Below are 13,255 nucleotides of genomic sequence, written 5' to 3' on the forward strand. Positions count from 1 at the left end.
GGGGGGCGGAGCCATCGGAACGCCGCTGTCCTACGCCGTCCCGGCGCAGCCCAACGAGCTGGTGCTGCTGCAGGGCCTCCATACCGGGCCCATGGAGCTGCTCGTCAACGACAAGGTGAACGCCACTTGTTTTTATTCTTTTTAACCCATTCTGACCTGAGATCAGATTCATACGAGGTTTCCGCCGGACACACACTGGTCCTGATGAACCCATTCTGACCTGAGATCAGATTCTAAAAATGTCAGTCGCTCTTCGATTTTTCAAAAATAGCAGACCTACATGCTCGTATCGCGCCACTCGGTGGCGCGATATGAGCTTGTAGATCTGCTATTTTTAAATAGCTAAAGCATAACATGATGCCGACACCAAAATGGGTGCCCGGTCAGAATGGGTTAATATATTTTTTATCCCACGATTTTGTAACCCATTTTTCACCCCGGTGTCAATCATCTACTGTGATCCTGGGCTCTACACACCCTCCACCAACCTATAGTCCCCATATATGGGGGACAAGGGGAGAGCAACGGACTTGAACTCATGCTTCCTTCATGCCTGAGTGTCCAAGTTGCTCCTTTTACACCTGACAGGGGGGGAGTTTCCCTGGTTGGACGTATAGCGCGTGGAAGGAACACGTTATTCCAACCAGTTCCTTTCCCCTCCATCAGGCGCCCCGGCTGGCCAGGGGGAGGCAGTTTAGAGACCAGGATTACTGCATGTTTTTTGTGAGGGTACCTACCCTAAGGGGACACGGGGAGAACATGCAAACTCCACACAGAAAGGCCCTTTCGCCAACCCCGCCTTCGGGTATGGGCACTGATGACGCGGAGGAGGAAACACGCCGCCAGCGCCCACAGCGCCCCGAGCGGGAATCGAACCCAGGACCTTCTAGCTGAATGCCACTTATATCCCAGCCAGTGTTTTCGTCGACTAAAAACTAAGACGAAAAATGTCCGTCGACTACCTTTTTTCACTGACTAAAACTAAATAAAAACGAATTCATGATGACTAAAACTATAAGACTAAATATACTGACAATTTCGTCAACAAATAAAAACTAGACTAAAATGTTAGGAAGCGACTAGTGGACAAGAGATCCAGTTTTATGCTGGGTTGCATGCTGAAAATAGCAGATATACAATCTGAGATTGTATATCTGCTATTTTCAGCATGCAACCAAAGTGTAAAATATGTCATTACAACGACATCAAGGCCTGTCAAAACACATTTTAGTCGACTAAATCAACTGTGCATTTAGTCGACTGAAATCGTATGACATTTAGTCGACTAAAACTAGACTAAACACTAGAACATTCCAGGTGACTAAAATGTGACTAAAACTAAGTGAAAGCTATTGTTTTCATGTCTCACAGCACGCTCAAATGACTCCACATTTTACACCACAACTGCTAAGTACTAAATGGCAAGGTTATAGGCGTATCATACCACCCTACAACCTACAACAAACCATATTTTCGCTCCTATGCCACCAAAATGTGGAACGCCCTACCAACAGTCATTAAGACATGTGAATCCCTTGACTCCTTCAAAACCGCTCTCAAAGGGCACCTATACGGACGGCTGCAATTCGAAACTGGCCCCCGTAAAATCTGAACCCCCCCCCCCCCCCTTTCCCCCTCACTGTATATATGTTTATTTTCCCTTTTTGCTTCCTTTATGATGAATTCCTGTTCTGTTCTTTGACTATATAGAAGTGTCTATTTGCACGTCTCTAATTGTTTTGATGAATTGAACATGGTGGACCCTGTTGTAAACAAGTGTAATGCTTAATTGGGTCGTCCACTCACAGTTAACAGTCTTTGTATTGAGTTTGTGCTTGAAATGTACTGTAATTCTGCAAACTGTCAATACATATTTCAATCAATCAATCAATCAATCTACGTCTTCACATACTGTACAGTTAATATAAAACACTTTTTTTATTCAGGCACATTCCAGACACCTCCTTTCCTTGGCCCTAATGGCTAAGGAGGTGTCTGGGAATGTGCCCGAATAAAAGTATTTTATATTAACTTAGCCCTTACCCCGAGGAACGCACATGTGGGCCAGTTTAACCCATTCTGACCGGGCACCCATTTTGGTGTCAGCATCATGTTATGCTTTAGCTATTTAAAAATAGCAGATCTACAAGCTCATATCGCGCCACCGAGTGGCGCGATACGAGCTTGTAGGTCTGCTATTTTTGAAAAATCGAAGAGCGACTGACATTTTTAGAATCTGATCTCAGGTCATAATGGGTTCATCAGACCAGTGTGTGTCCGGCGGAAACCTCGTATGAATCTGATCTCAGGTCAGAATGGGTTCAAAAAAAGTCCCCCTCGCCACCTTTGGAAGCCACAGAAACGAGTGGACCGGACCCGACATGCTCTCTGCTCTATGCTATCTAATATTTCTCTGCTTTCGTTGAAGCGGAGGGCCATGCAACATGTTTCATTTATCATATCATTGCGTCATCATAGGAATAGGATCTTGTGTCTTCTAAGGAAATCCCTTTAGGGCAAATTGAAACTCATTAGTTATTTATAATTTATTCGATAGTAAATACTGTGAATTCGAGCAAGAGCCTTGACACTTTTTTGTGGTCAGGGGGTGAGATAATTCATTCTTAATTGTTTGTTACCCGTTTGTACCCGTTTGAGAAAGAGAGAGAGTTGCATGTTGAGTAACAAACAGTACATTGTTTTGCATAAGACGTACAGTAGCTACCGCAGCAAAGCCATTAACCCATTCTGACCTGAGATCAGATTCATACGAGGTTTCCACTGGACACACACTGGTCTGATTAACCCATTCTGACCTGAGATCAGATTCTAAAAAAATGTCAGTCGTTCTTCGATCTTTCAAAAATAGCAGACCCACAAGCTCGTAGCGCGCCACTCGGTGGCGCGCTACGAGCTTGTAGATCTGCTATTTTTCAATAGCTATAAAGCACGACATGATGCTAACACCAAAATGGGTTCCCGTTCAGAATGGGTTAAAGTTTTAGCGTGAGCATTGCTCATATAAATGACAATAGTACAGTAAATTAGATTACTGTAGAAAGCAAGATGATTGTGGTTGGGGCTCGGGAGGGACATTTCACTGTATTAATATCACAATAAATCAGAGCAGCATGCTTCATGACAACACATAATATGATATTCAGTGGCATTTCTAAAATGGCAACATAGGCCTATCTGCATTTTATCATTTGCCACCTTATTAGCATGGTTGGCTTTAGGCAAAGTGCAATGATCTAATTATGATAATTCATGCTGGATGAGAGAGAGCTCCAGTGTCCTTGGAGGTATAACCCATTTCGTGCGGGAACCCGTTATGGTGTTAGCATTACGTTATGCTTTAGCTATTGAAAAATAGCAGATCTACAAGCTCATAGCGCGCCACCGAGTGGCGCGCTACGAGCTTGTAGGTCTGCTATTTTTTTTTAAATCGAAGAACGACTGACATAGAAACATAGCTTTTTCAGAGAACTGTCAGGACGTGAAAGACATTTTTTTAGAATCTGATCTCGGGTCAGAATGGGATAACAGAATATCTTTGAGACACTATAAGATATATAATATGATGCTGGTCTGGGTCCCCGGAAGACTTTCATAAATAAAGGAACACTTTCATATAAAAGAAAGAAAGTATGATTCATTGAAGTGAAAAGCCCTGGCCTCGATGCCCAGGGAATTCATAAATGGGGGCTTGTTGTTGTGAAATGTGCAACTATGCAATCTTTTGGACCGGTTCGGTTCTGTATTCATATCAGCAGCCTGCTGCTGCTGCTGCTGATGATGATGATGATAGCGGTGGCAACACAGTTAACCCATTTTGACCTGAGATCAGATTCTAAAAAAATGTCTTCTACATCCTGACAGTTAACCCATTCTGACCATGAGATCAGATTATAAAAAAATTCTTCTACATCCTGACAGTTAACCCATTCTGACCTGAGATCAGATTAAAAAAAATGTCTTCTATATCCTGACAGTTTTCCTTTCTCTGAACTGAGATCAGATTCAAAAAAATGTCTTCTATGTCAGTCGCTCTTCGATTAAAAAATAATAATAGCAGACCTACAAGCTCGTAGCGCGCCACACGGTGGCGCGATATGAGCTTGTAGATCTGCTATTTTTCAATAGCTAAAGCACGACATGATGCCAACACCGAAATGGGTTCCCGTTCAGAATGGATAAAATCCACAGCGAAACTCGTTACAAATGGATAAATGAACACTGAAGATGCTGTGACGAAAACAAACAAATCACGTACAGTACGTGTGAAGTGAGGGGCGCACTTATCATCATAAATCAGTGTTGTTTTTGGCAGCACATTTTGATTTTAGTTTTAGTCATAGTCTTTTGAATAGTTTTCATTTAGTTTTAGTCACATTTTAGTCACCTGGAATGTCTTAGTGTTAGTCTAGTTTTAGTCGACTAAATGTCACGCAGTTTTAGTCGACTAAATCTACAGTTGATTTAGTCGACTAAAATGTATTTTGTCAGGCCTTGATGTCGTTGAAATGACAGATTTTACACTTGCTGAAAATAGTCGATCTACAGGCCCACAACGTGTCGCAGCGCGACGCGTTGTGGGCTTGTAGATCTGCTATTTTCAGCATGCAACCACGTGTAAATTCACTTATACTGGATATCTTGTCCACTAGTCCATTTTAGTCTAGTTTTTATTTCTTGACGAAATTGTCAGTCGACGAAAACAACACTGTCATACATCGTCGTACAGTAACATCACATCCCCCGCTCAGCCAATGAAATCATCACTGTACGGTATGCACACAGACTCTTCTGCAATGTCATCGTTCAACCACCACTGCAAAAACTCACAAACAGAGAAGCAATTCATTTAACCTTTTTTAGTTGTTTTCTTTTGTGTGTGTTTTGCACAATACATTACCCTGAAGAAGGCATGTTGTTTGTTTCAATACATTACCCCGAAGAAGGCATGTTGTTTGTTTCAATACATTACCCTGAAGAAGGCATGTTGTTTGTTTCAATACATTACCCTGAAGAAGGCATATTGTTTGTTCCAATACATTACCCTGAAGAAGGCATGTTGTTTGTTTCAATACATTACCCTGAAGAAGGCATGTTGTTTGTCTCAATACATTACCCTGAAGAAGGCATGTTGTTTGTTTCAATACATTACCCTGAAGAAGGCATGTTGTTTGTTTCAATACATTACCCTGAAGAAGGCATGTTGTTTGTTTCAATACATTACCCTGAAGAAGGCATATTGTTTGTTCCAATACATTACCCTGAAGAAGGCATGTTGTTTGTTTCAATACATTACCCTGAAGAAGGCATGTTGTTTGTTTCAATACATTACCCTGAAGAAGGCATATTGTTGTTTGTCTCAATACATTACCCTGAAGAAGGCATAGTGTTTGTTTCAATACATTACCCTGAAGAAGGCATATTGTTTGTTTCAATATATTACCCTGAAGAAGGCATAGTGTTTGTTTCAATACATTACCCTGAAGAAGGCATGTTGTTTGTTTCAATACATTACCCTGAAGAAGGCATGTTGTTTCAATACATTACCCTGAAGAAGGCATGTTGTTTGTTTCAATACATTACCCTGAAGAAGGCATATTGTTTGTTTCAACACATTACCCTGAAGAAGGCATGTTGTTTGTTTCAATACATTACCCTGAAGAAGGCATATTGTTTGTTTCAACACATTACCCTGAAGAAGGCATGTTGTTTGTTTCAACACATTACCCTGAAGAAGGCATGTTGTTTGTTTCAATACATTACCCTGAAGAAGGCATGTTGTTTGTTTCAATACATTACCCTGAAGAAGGCATATTGTTGTTTCAATACATTACCCTGAAGAAGGCATGTTGTTTGTTTCAATACATTACCCTGAAGAAGGCATGTTGTTTGTTTCAATACATTACCCTGAAGAAGGCATGTTGTTTGTTTCACTACATTACCCTGAAGAAGGCATATTGTTTGTTTCAATACATTACCCTGAAGAAGGCATGTTGTTTGTTTCAATACATTACCCTGAAGAAGGCATGTTGTTTGTTTCAATACATTACCCTGAAGAAGGCATGTTGTTTGTTTCAATACATTACCCTGAAGAAGGCATGTTGTTTGTCTCAATACATTAACCTGAAGAAGGCATGTTGTTTGTCTCAATACATTACCCTGAAGAAGGCATGTTGTTTGTTTCAATACATTACCCTGAAGAAGGCATGTTGTTTGTTTCAATACATTACCCTGAAGAAGGCATGTTGTTTTACTGAAATCAAAATGTTGGTCTTTCAATAAAAAGGTTTTTTGCATCGTGACTATACGAGTTAATGTGCCACCTCTCCTTCCTTTACAAATACGCGTTTTGCACAATATGCATTTTTTTCTTGTGATGTTCATTGAATAACAATGTATTTGTAATGAAGTATAATTATGAAAACAACGGGGTCGAATATCAACGGGGCTTCCATGTGGATATTAGACTTAATGTGTCCAGTTCAGACCAGTAATTTCCAATGTTACTAAAAACCGTTGCAATCGCAAAGAAAAGGTTGCAGAAGATTTCTGATCAAACAATGTTGCTCACACTATTCTGCCATTATTTCTCTCTCTCTCTCTCTCTCTCTCTCTCTCTCGCAAACTGGAGAAAGGAAAGGAGAGCATATTTATTTTTTGACCTGAGATCAGATTCTAAAAATGTCTTCTACATCCTGACAGTTTTCTGAAAAAGCTATGTTTCTATGTCAGTCGTTCTTCGATAAAAAGAAAATAACAGATCTACAAGCTTGTAGATCTGCCATTTTTCAATAGCTAAAGCATAACGTAATGCTAACACCAAAAGGCCTAAAATGGGTTAATACTAGACGAATGGGCCCCCGACAGCTGAAATAGTTGGACTTACTTGACTTGACTTGAACCGCTGTCCTTCTGTCCTTCTGTATCACCACTAGGTGGCGCAGTTGCCCCTGAACCTTTCCCGGGGCAGCTGGCAGCACATCTGTGTGTCCTGGAGCCATAAGGGCGGAGCCTGGCGGGCCTACCAGGGGGGCAAGCTGAGGGGAGAGGGCTCCAACCTGGCAACCGGCCACCATGTGAGGCCTGGAGGAACGCTCATCCTGGGGCAGGAGCAGGTGACTGGATCAGAACCAATACAACACCCATATTATACCTATTGGTGACTGGATCAGAACCAATACAACACCCATATTATACCTATTGGTGACTGGATCAGAACCAATTTACAATTTAGGCATTTAGCAGACGCTCTTAATCCAGAGCGATTTACATTAAGCAAGAACAAAAAAGCATGGGAATACATCACATAAAAAGCATTTATCATGAGACATGCGTAAACTAAGAAAGTAACAGTGGAATATCTATATAATGAAACTATACATATAAACTATACATATATACTACTATGCTATACATATGTACTATGACGTGCTATGACTACATACAATGCAATTATAGTGCTGTCTACATAACATGCTATAAGTCTGTATCAAATGCTATCTAAGTCTACAGAAATGCAAGTGTATTCCAAGTGTATTTTGGAGCCAGTACCAGCCAGAACCAATACAACACCCATATTATACCTATTGGTGACTGGATTAGAACCAATACAACACCCATACAGTATTATACCTATTGGTGACTGGATTAGAACCAATACAACACCCATATTATACCTATTGGTGACTGGATCACAACCAATACAACACCCATATTATACCTATTGGTGACTGGAACAACCAATACAACACCCATATTATACCTATTGGTGACTGGATCACAACCAATACAACAACCATATTACACCTATTGGTGACTGGATCACAACCAATACAACACCCATATTATACCTATTGGTGACTGGATCACAACCAATACAACACCCATATTATACCTATTGGTGACTGGAACACAACCAATACAACACCCATATTATACCTATTGGTGACTGGAACAACCAATACAACACCCATATTATACCTATTGGTGACTGGATCAGAACCAATACAACACCCATATTATACCTATTGGTGACTGGATCACAACCAATACAACACCCATATTATACCTATTGGTGACTGGATCACAACCAATACAACACCCATATTATACCTATTGGTGACTGGAACAACCAATACAACACCCATATTATACCTATTGGTGACTCACCGTGACTGGATCAGAACCAATACAACAATATTATACCTAGTGAGAAAGAGCTATTGTGACGTAATACAAGCAAAATAAACGTGATTTATATTCTCAACATGCTGTCCTGGACAATCCCATTCTGGGCGGGAACCCCTTTTGGTGTTTTAAACATTGTTACAATTTAGCTATTGAAAAATAGCAGATCTACAAGCTCATAGCGCGCCACCGAGTGGCGCGCTACGAGCTTGTAGGTCTGCTATTTTTGAAAAATAGTGAAAATGTGGTGCAAATCTTTGAATTATTTTTTTCAGAAGACTTTTATTTTTATTTTTTTTCGACGTCGGGTCTAAATGGGTTAACTTAACTTAAGTCTTTAGTTCGTTCAATCAATCAATCAATCAATCAATCGGTACAACAGCAAAGTTAACAAAAATAATAATCAAAGAAGACAGGGCTTGCACTCGAAAATGTCTATAGTCTATAATTGTTGTTCAAACCTTCAGTTAAATCTCTCTCAAACGCCATAGGAGACATTTTAGTGACGTTTATAGGGACTCATTTCAGTTCTGGTGTTGAAGGCGTGAACTGCAGCCCTGCCTGCCCATGTGTCCCATTTCCTAAAGGGTCCAGTTGGTTACATTATAATTAGGGCCGGGACTAATTGCGATTAATTACGATTAATTAACTACAGAAAAATTAATGCATTAGAAAAATTAACGCATTTTAATCGCACTATTTTTTTCACTGCGGAACGTTGTCACTGGACAGTTTTCAGACGGACCTGCGCACCAAGTGTCCGTGTCCTCTTCAGACAATAACACCACCAGAAACCGCAGACAGTTCACCAGACTGGGGGAAGCCGCTGAGATCACTTTGCTTGTCCCCGTGGATTGGAAATAGGATTTAAAAGGCTATCCGAGGCCCAGGCCGTAGCGTAACGGTCTGGGCGCCGCGGGTTCGACTCCCGGACCCGACACGGCCTTTACTGCATGTCATCCCCCCATCTCTCTCCCGTTTCCTGTCAGCCTACTGTCTGTCCCTTCAAAAATCAATAAAAGGCGTAAGCCGCAAAAAAGAAATATCTTAAAAGGCTATCCGATGGTAGCGTGGATTACAGCACAGTTGTGTGCAATTATTCAATAAATAATTATTAGACCTATTACAACAAAAACAATGTTTTATTGCTTAAACTTATGTATTCACTATTCATTGATTCACTAGTATACCAAAATCCATTTGAAAAAATTGCTTTCTCACTGTTCTCGGGTCAAATAATGATATGCGATTAAAATGCGATTAATCGAGATTAATTAATCGCAAAGCCTCTGATTAATTAGATTATTTTTTTTAATCGAGTCCCAGCTCTAATTATAATACATATCTTCTACACAGGAAACCCATTTTCCCCGCATGTAATGTTCTCCCGTTATTTTCCCCTTCCCACTTCAACTCGACAGGATTCTCCGGGCGGTGGCTTTGACTCGACCCAGGCGCTGGTCGGGGAGCTGTCCCAGGTGGCCCTCTGGGACCGGGTCCTGACTCCCGGCCAGGTGGCCAGCCTGGCGCGCTGTGGCCGCGGGGTCACGCACGGCAGCGTGGGCCCCTGGACGGAGAGGGCTGTGGAGGTCTACGGCGGGGCCACCAAGGAGCCCGGAGAGCCATGCAGCAAACACAGCAGGAGCTCCCAGTGAAAGGCAAGGAAATAACAGAAATAATGGAGAGGAAGGGGTGGTACGGTACGGTACGGTACAGCACATGGGTAGCCATTTTTTAAGTCTACCTTCTATACCTTTAGGGCAGTGTTCCCCCTCCCGGGGGTCCTTGAGGGGGTTCCCTTTTGGAAGATGTGTTAACCCATTCTGACCTGAGATCAGATTCATACGAGGTTTTCCACTGGACACACACACTGGTCTGATTAACCCATTCTGACCTGAGATCAGATTCTAAAAAATGTCAGTCGTTCTTCGATTTTTCAAAAATAGCAGACCTACAAGCTCGTAGCGCGCCACTCGGTGGCGCGCTATGAGCTTGTAGATCTGCTATTTTTCAATAGCTAAAGCATAACATGATGCCGACACCAAAATGGGTTCAGAATGTGTTAATATATAGCATCAAATCCAACCGATTTTACACGCTCACAACGTGCCACGATGTGCTTGTAAGCTGAGCTCGTAAAAAACTGACCTTGCAGAAGTGCTATTCTCAACAACAGCAAAAAAAGAGTTCGGAAAAACAAGCACAAAAATCTTGTATATGGGGTCCCCACTGAGGCAGCACAACATATTTTCAGATGGGGGGGTCCTTGACATGAAAAAAAGGAGGATTCTCCAATCAATTCAATCAATGTCATAGCAGCGACAGAGAAAGAATTATGACACAAATCTTTAAATCTAAAATGGCTACATCTGTGTATTTGATGTTCAGGATGGAGCTGTTTAAGGGCTGCATGTGAAATGAACGAGAATTATGTGTATGGTTTAGTCACCTTTGTGGAGTTAACGCTACATTTATTTTGTCATCTTTGCATGATATGCACACATCATCAGGGTGGATGGATGGTCGAACAATTCCATGCCTTTTATCATCAGTGGAAATATGTTTAATCCCTGCGTCTTGGTCAGATTGAATTATTAAATACATGCATTTGGCTTTTGGGAAATGTAGACTGTCAGATTATGTTTGATGTTTATGTCTGACAATATCACAATAAAATTTAATTCGAAACTTACCAAAAATTAACCTAGCCCTCCCTGTTTTGTTGTCCACAAGCTCACAACGCAAAGAAGCATTATACAGTAGAAGCATTATACAGTAGTGCTTAAGAAAGTATCCCCACCCACCTCCTCTGTTTTTAATTTTATTCTACTTTTCATGTCTTGCCACACACACACAAAGTCAAAGTCATACGATTTGTCACACACGTTACCACAGTGACATTTGTTCTCCGCATTTGACCTCTTGGAGCGGTGAGCCGCAGCCGTGAGCTGCGCTCGGGAATCATTTGATTAGTAGATTTGACCCTCCCCCAATCCAACCCTTTGTTTGATGCTGAGTGTCAAGCAGGGGGTCCCATTTTTACAGTCTTTGGTATGACCCGGCCGGGGATCGAACCCCGACCTCCCAGTCTCAGGGCGGACACTCTAACCACAAGGCCACTGAGCTCGTATACCTCTGCTTTCTCCTTTGCGACTGCCTTATAGGCGTTAGGCCTTAGGCTTTAGGCCTTAGGCCTTAGGTCTTAGGCCTTAGGCGTCGAGAGTGTCCTTCCATCTCTGAATAGGAGGACAGACATTTTGTTTTGTCTCGGTAGTACATTAGGTCAAGGGTACATTATGCACAAGCTTTTATTGTCATAAGTTATTTGGTATATTCTGCCATTTGACAAACCAAACATTATGGCTGCAAAAAATTTGCAAAGCTTCAAAAGCATTCCATGTATGAAGTACTGTATATGTATATAATAGCATTCCGTGTATACACTAGTATGCTATTATAATTTATTACGATGTTTGTATACCATGCCCTCTTCACATGCCCATCTTTTTTTTAATAACTCATAGAACATATCGAAAGTGCCATATTATGTGACATTACCATAATGTAATCTCAAAAATACAGTACAGTATAGTTCTCTCTTTGGTAACTTTGGGTGGCAATGTTCAGCTGTTGTACGAGGTTTCTGATGTTTATCGTAAATTGTTCAGTTTTAAGACATTAAAGACAGCCCCCCCCCCCTTCCCCCCTCCTCTTCCTGCCTAAACATATTATGGACTCTTTGGTACAAAGTGCCTGTTGGGGTACTTGTACCCTTAATGTAAACAGATTGTATACCTTATTATGCTTGTGGAGATTAATGCTCACTGCAACATATTTTGAACTAATTAAGCACCAATTCGGCAGTCCCAAGTGAACTCCACTAATGAGACTGAAGTAAGTTTATAGGAAACTTCACTGAAGACAGTGTCATGGGACGTTGAACGTAATTAAACGTATTTATTATTATTTATTTTTTGCTGGGCATGCTTAAAGCGGCACTATGTAACTTTCTCCTTCGACCCCCGGATTTAAAACCACGGTTTCGTGGATTTAAACCCATGGTTTCATGATATTTAAACCCATGGTTTCATGATATTTAAACCCATGGTTTCATGATCTGCTGGCTCAGGGGATAAAATAGAATCTTGACTATAGGTCAAACTTTGTGTCAGATCCATGTGTCTAGACCGAGACACTTGTGTATTGCCATATAGAGATTGGACAAATTAAATGTTATTCATTAAAGAAAGTTACATAGTGAGACTTTAACTGGTGCTAAATTGAGTCAACTGCTGCTTGTATAGTGTCTCCAGGTCTGCCATATGTTGTCAGTGTTATAATGCTTGTCTGTTCAGCCTGTGTCCCAATATCTTTGGGCTTTTGACAGTGTTGTGTTCATGTGAATACACATACATAATAAAATACATATAAGATGATTTATAATTAATGAATGGCCAAAACTTTTCCTTTGATGAAAATTAGGAATGCTTGTCTTTTTTTTATGATCTTTTGTCACTATTATCTCTCTGTCTGTTTTGTTTTGTTTTGTTTTCTGCTTGTAAATGACACTATGCTTTGTGTCTGTGTCTTGTTTGGTGTTGGTGCTACAGTTCAGTATTACAGTATGTTGTACAGTATGTTCAGTATTACACTATGTGCTGTGTACAATTCTAAAACCACAATTAAAGTCCCGCTCTTTTGTCTTTTCACATGATGTGATTCTATCTCCATTTGTTCCCTTTTTAGATGCCCTCTCTTCTCTCTCCTAAACTTGACCCTAATTTTGTTCCTCTTTGTACGACGTGCCGATCAATGAAAATAGCAGATCTACAAGCACACGATGCATCGTGATGCAACATTTAACCCATTCTGACCTGAGATCAGATTCATACGAGGTTTCCACTGGGACACACACTGGTCTGATGAACCCATTCCGACCTGAGATCAGATTCTAGAAATGTCAGTCGCTCTTCGATTTTTCAAAAATAGCAGACCTACAAGCTCGTAGCGCGCCACTCGGTGGCGCGATATGAGCTTGTAGATCTGCTAT

General features: G+C 41.0%; 1 protein-coding gene across 1 annotated transcript in view; it reads left to right on the top strand.

Moving 5' to 3' along the window:
- Positions 1-9,860, top strand: part of LOC310868745 (neuronal pentraxin receptor-like) — a gene marked incomplete at both ends in the record, with an annotated part of 20,120 nt that extends 10,260 nt beyond the window's left edge. Inside the window, 3 exons of the mRNA XM_083779205.1 lie at positions 12-115; positions 6,954-7,133; positions 9,627-9,860. Coding sequence (XP_083635331.1) covers positions 12-115; positions 6,954-7,133; positions 9,627-9,860 — 518 coding nt within the window. The remainder of the gene's footprint in view (positions 1-11; positions 116-6,953; positions 7,134-9,626) is intronic.
- Positions 9,861-13,255: the final 3,395 nt, after the last annotated feature.

The sequence above is a fragment of the Protomyctophum parallelum genome (assembly GCF_964188405.1).
Source record: "Protomyctophum parallelum genome assembly, chromosome: 13".
NCBI classification, from domain to species: domain Eukaryota; kingdom Metazoa; phylum Chordata; class Actinopteri; order Myctophiformes; family Myctophidae; genus Protomyctophum; species Protomyctophum parallelum.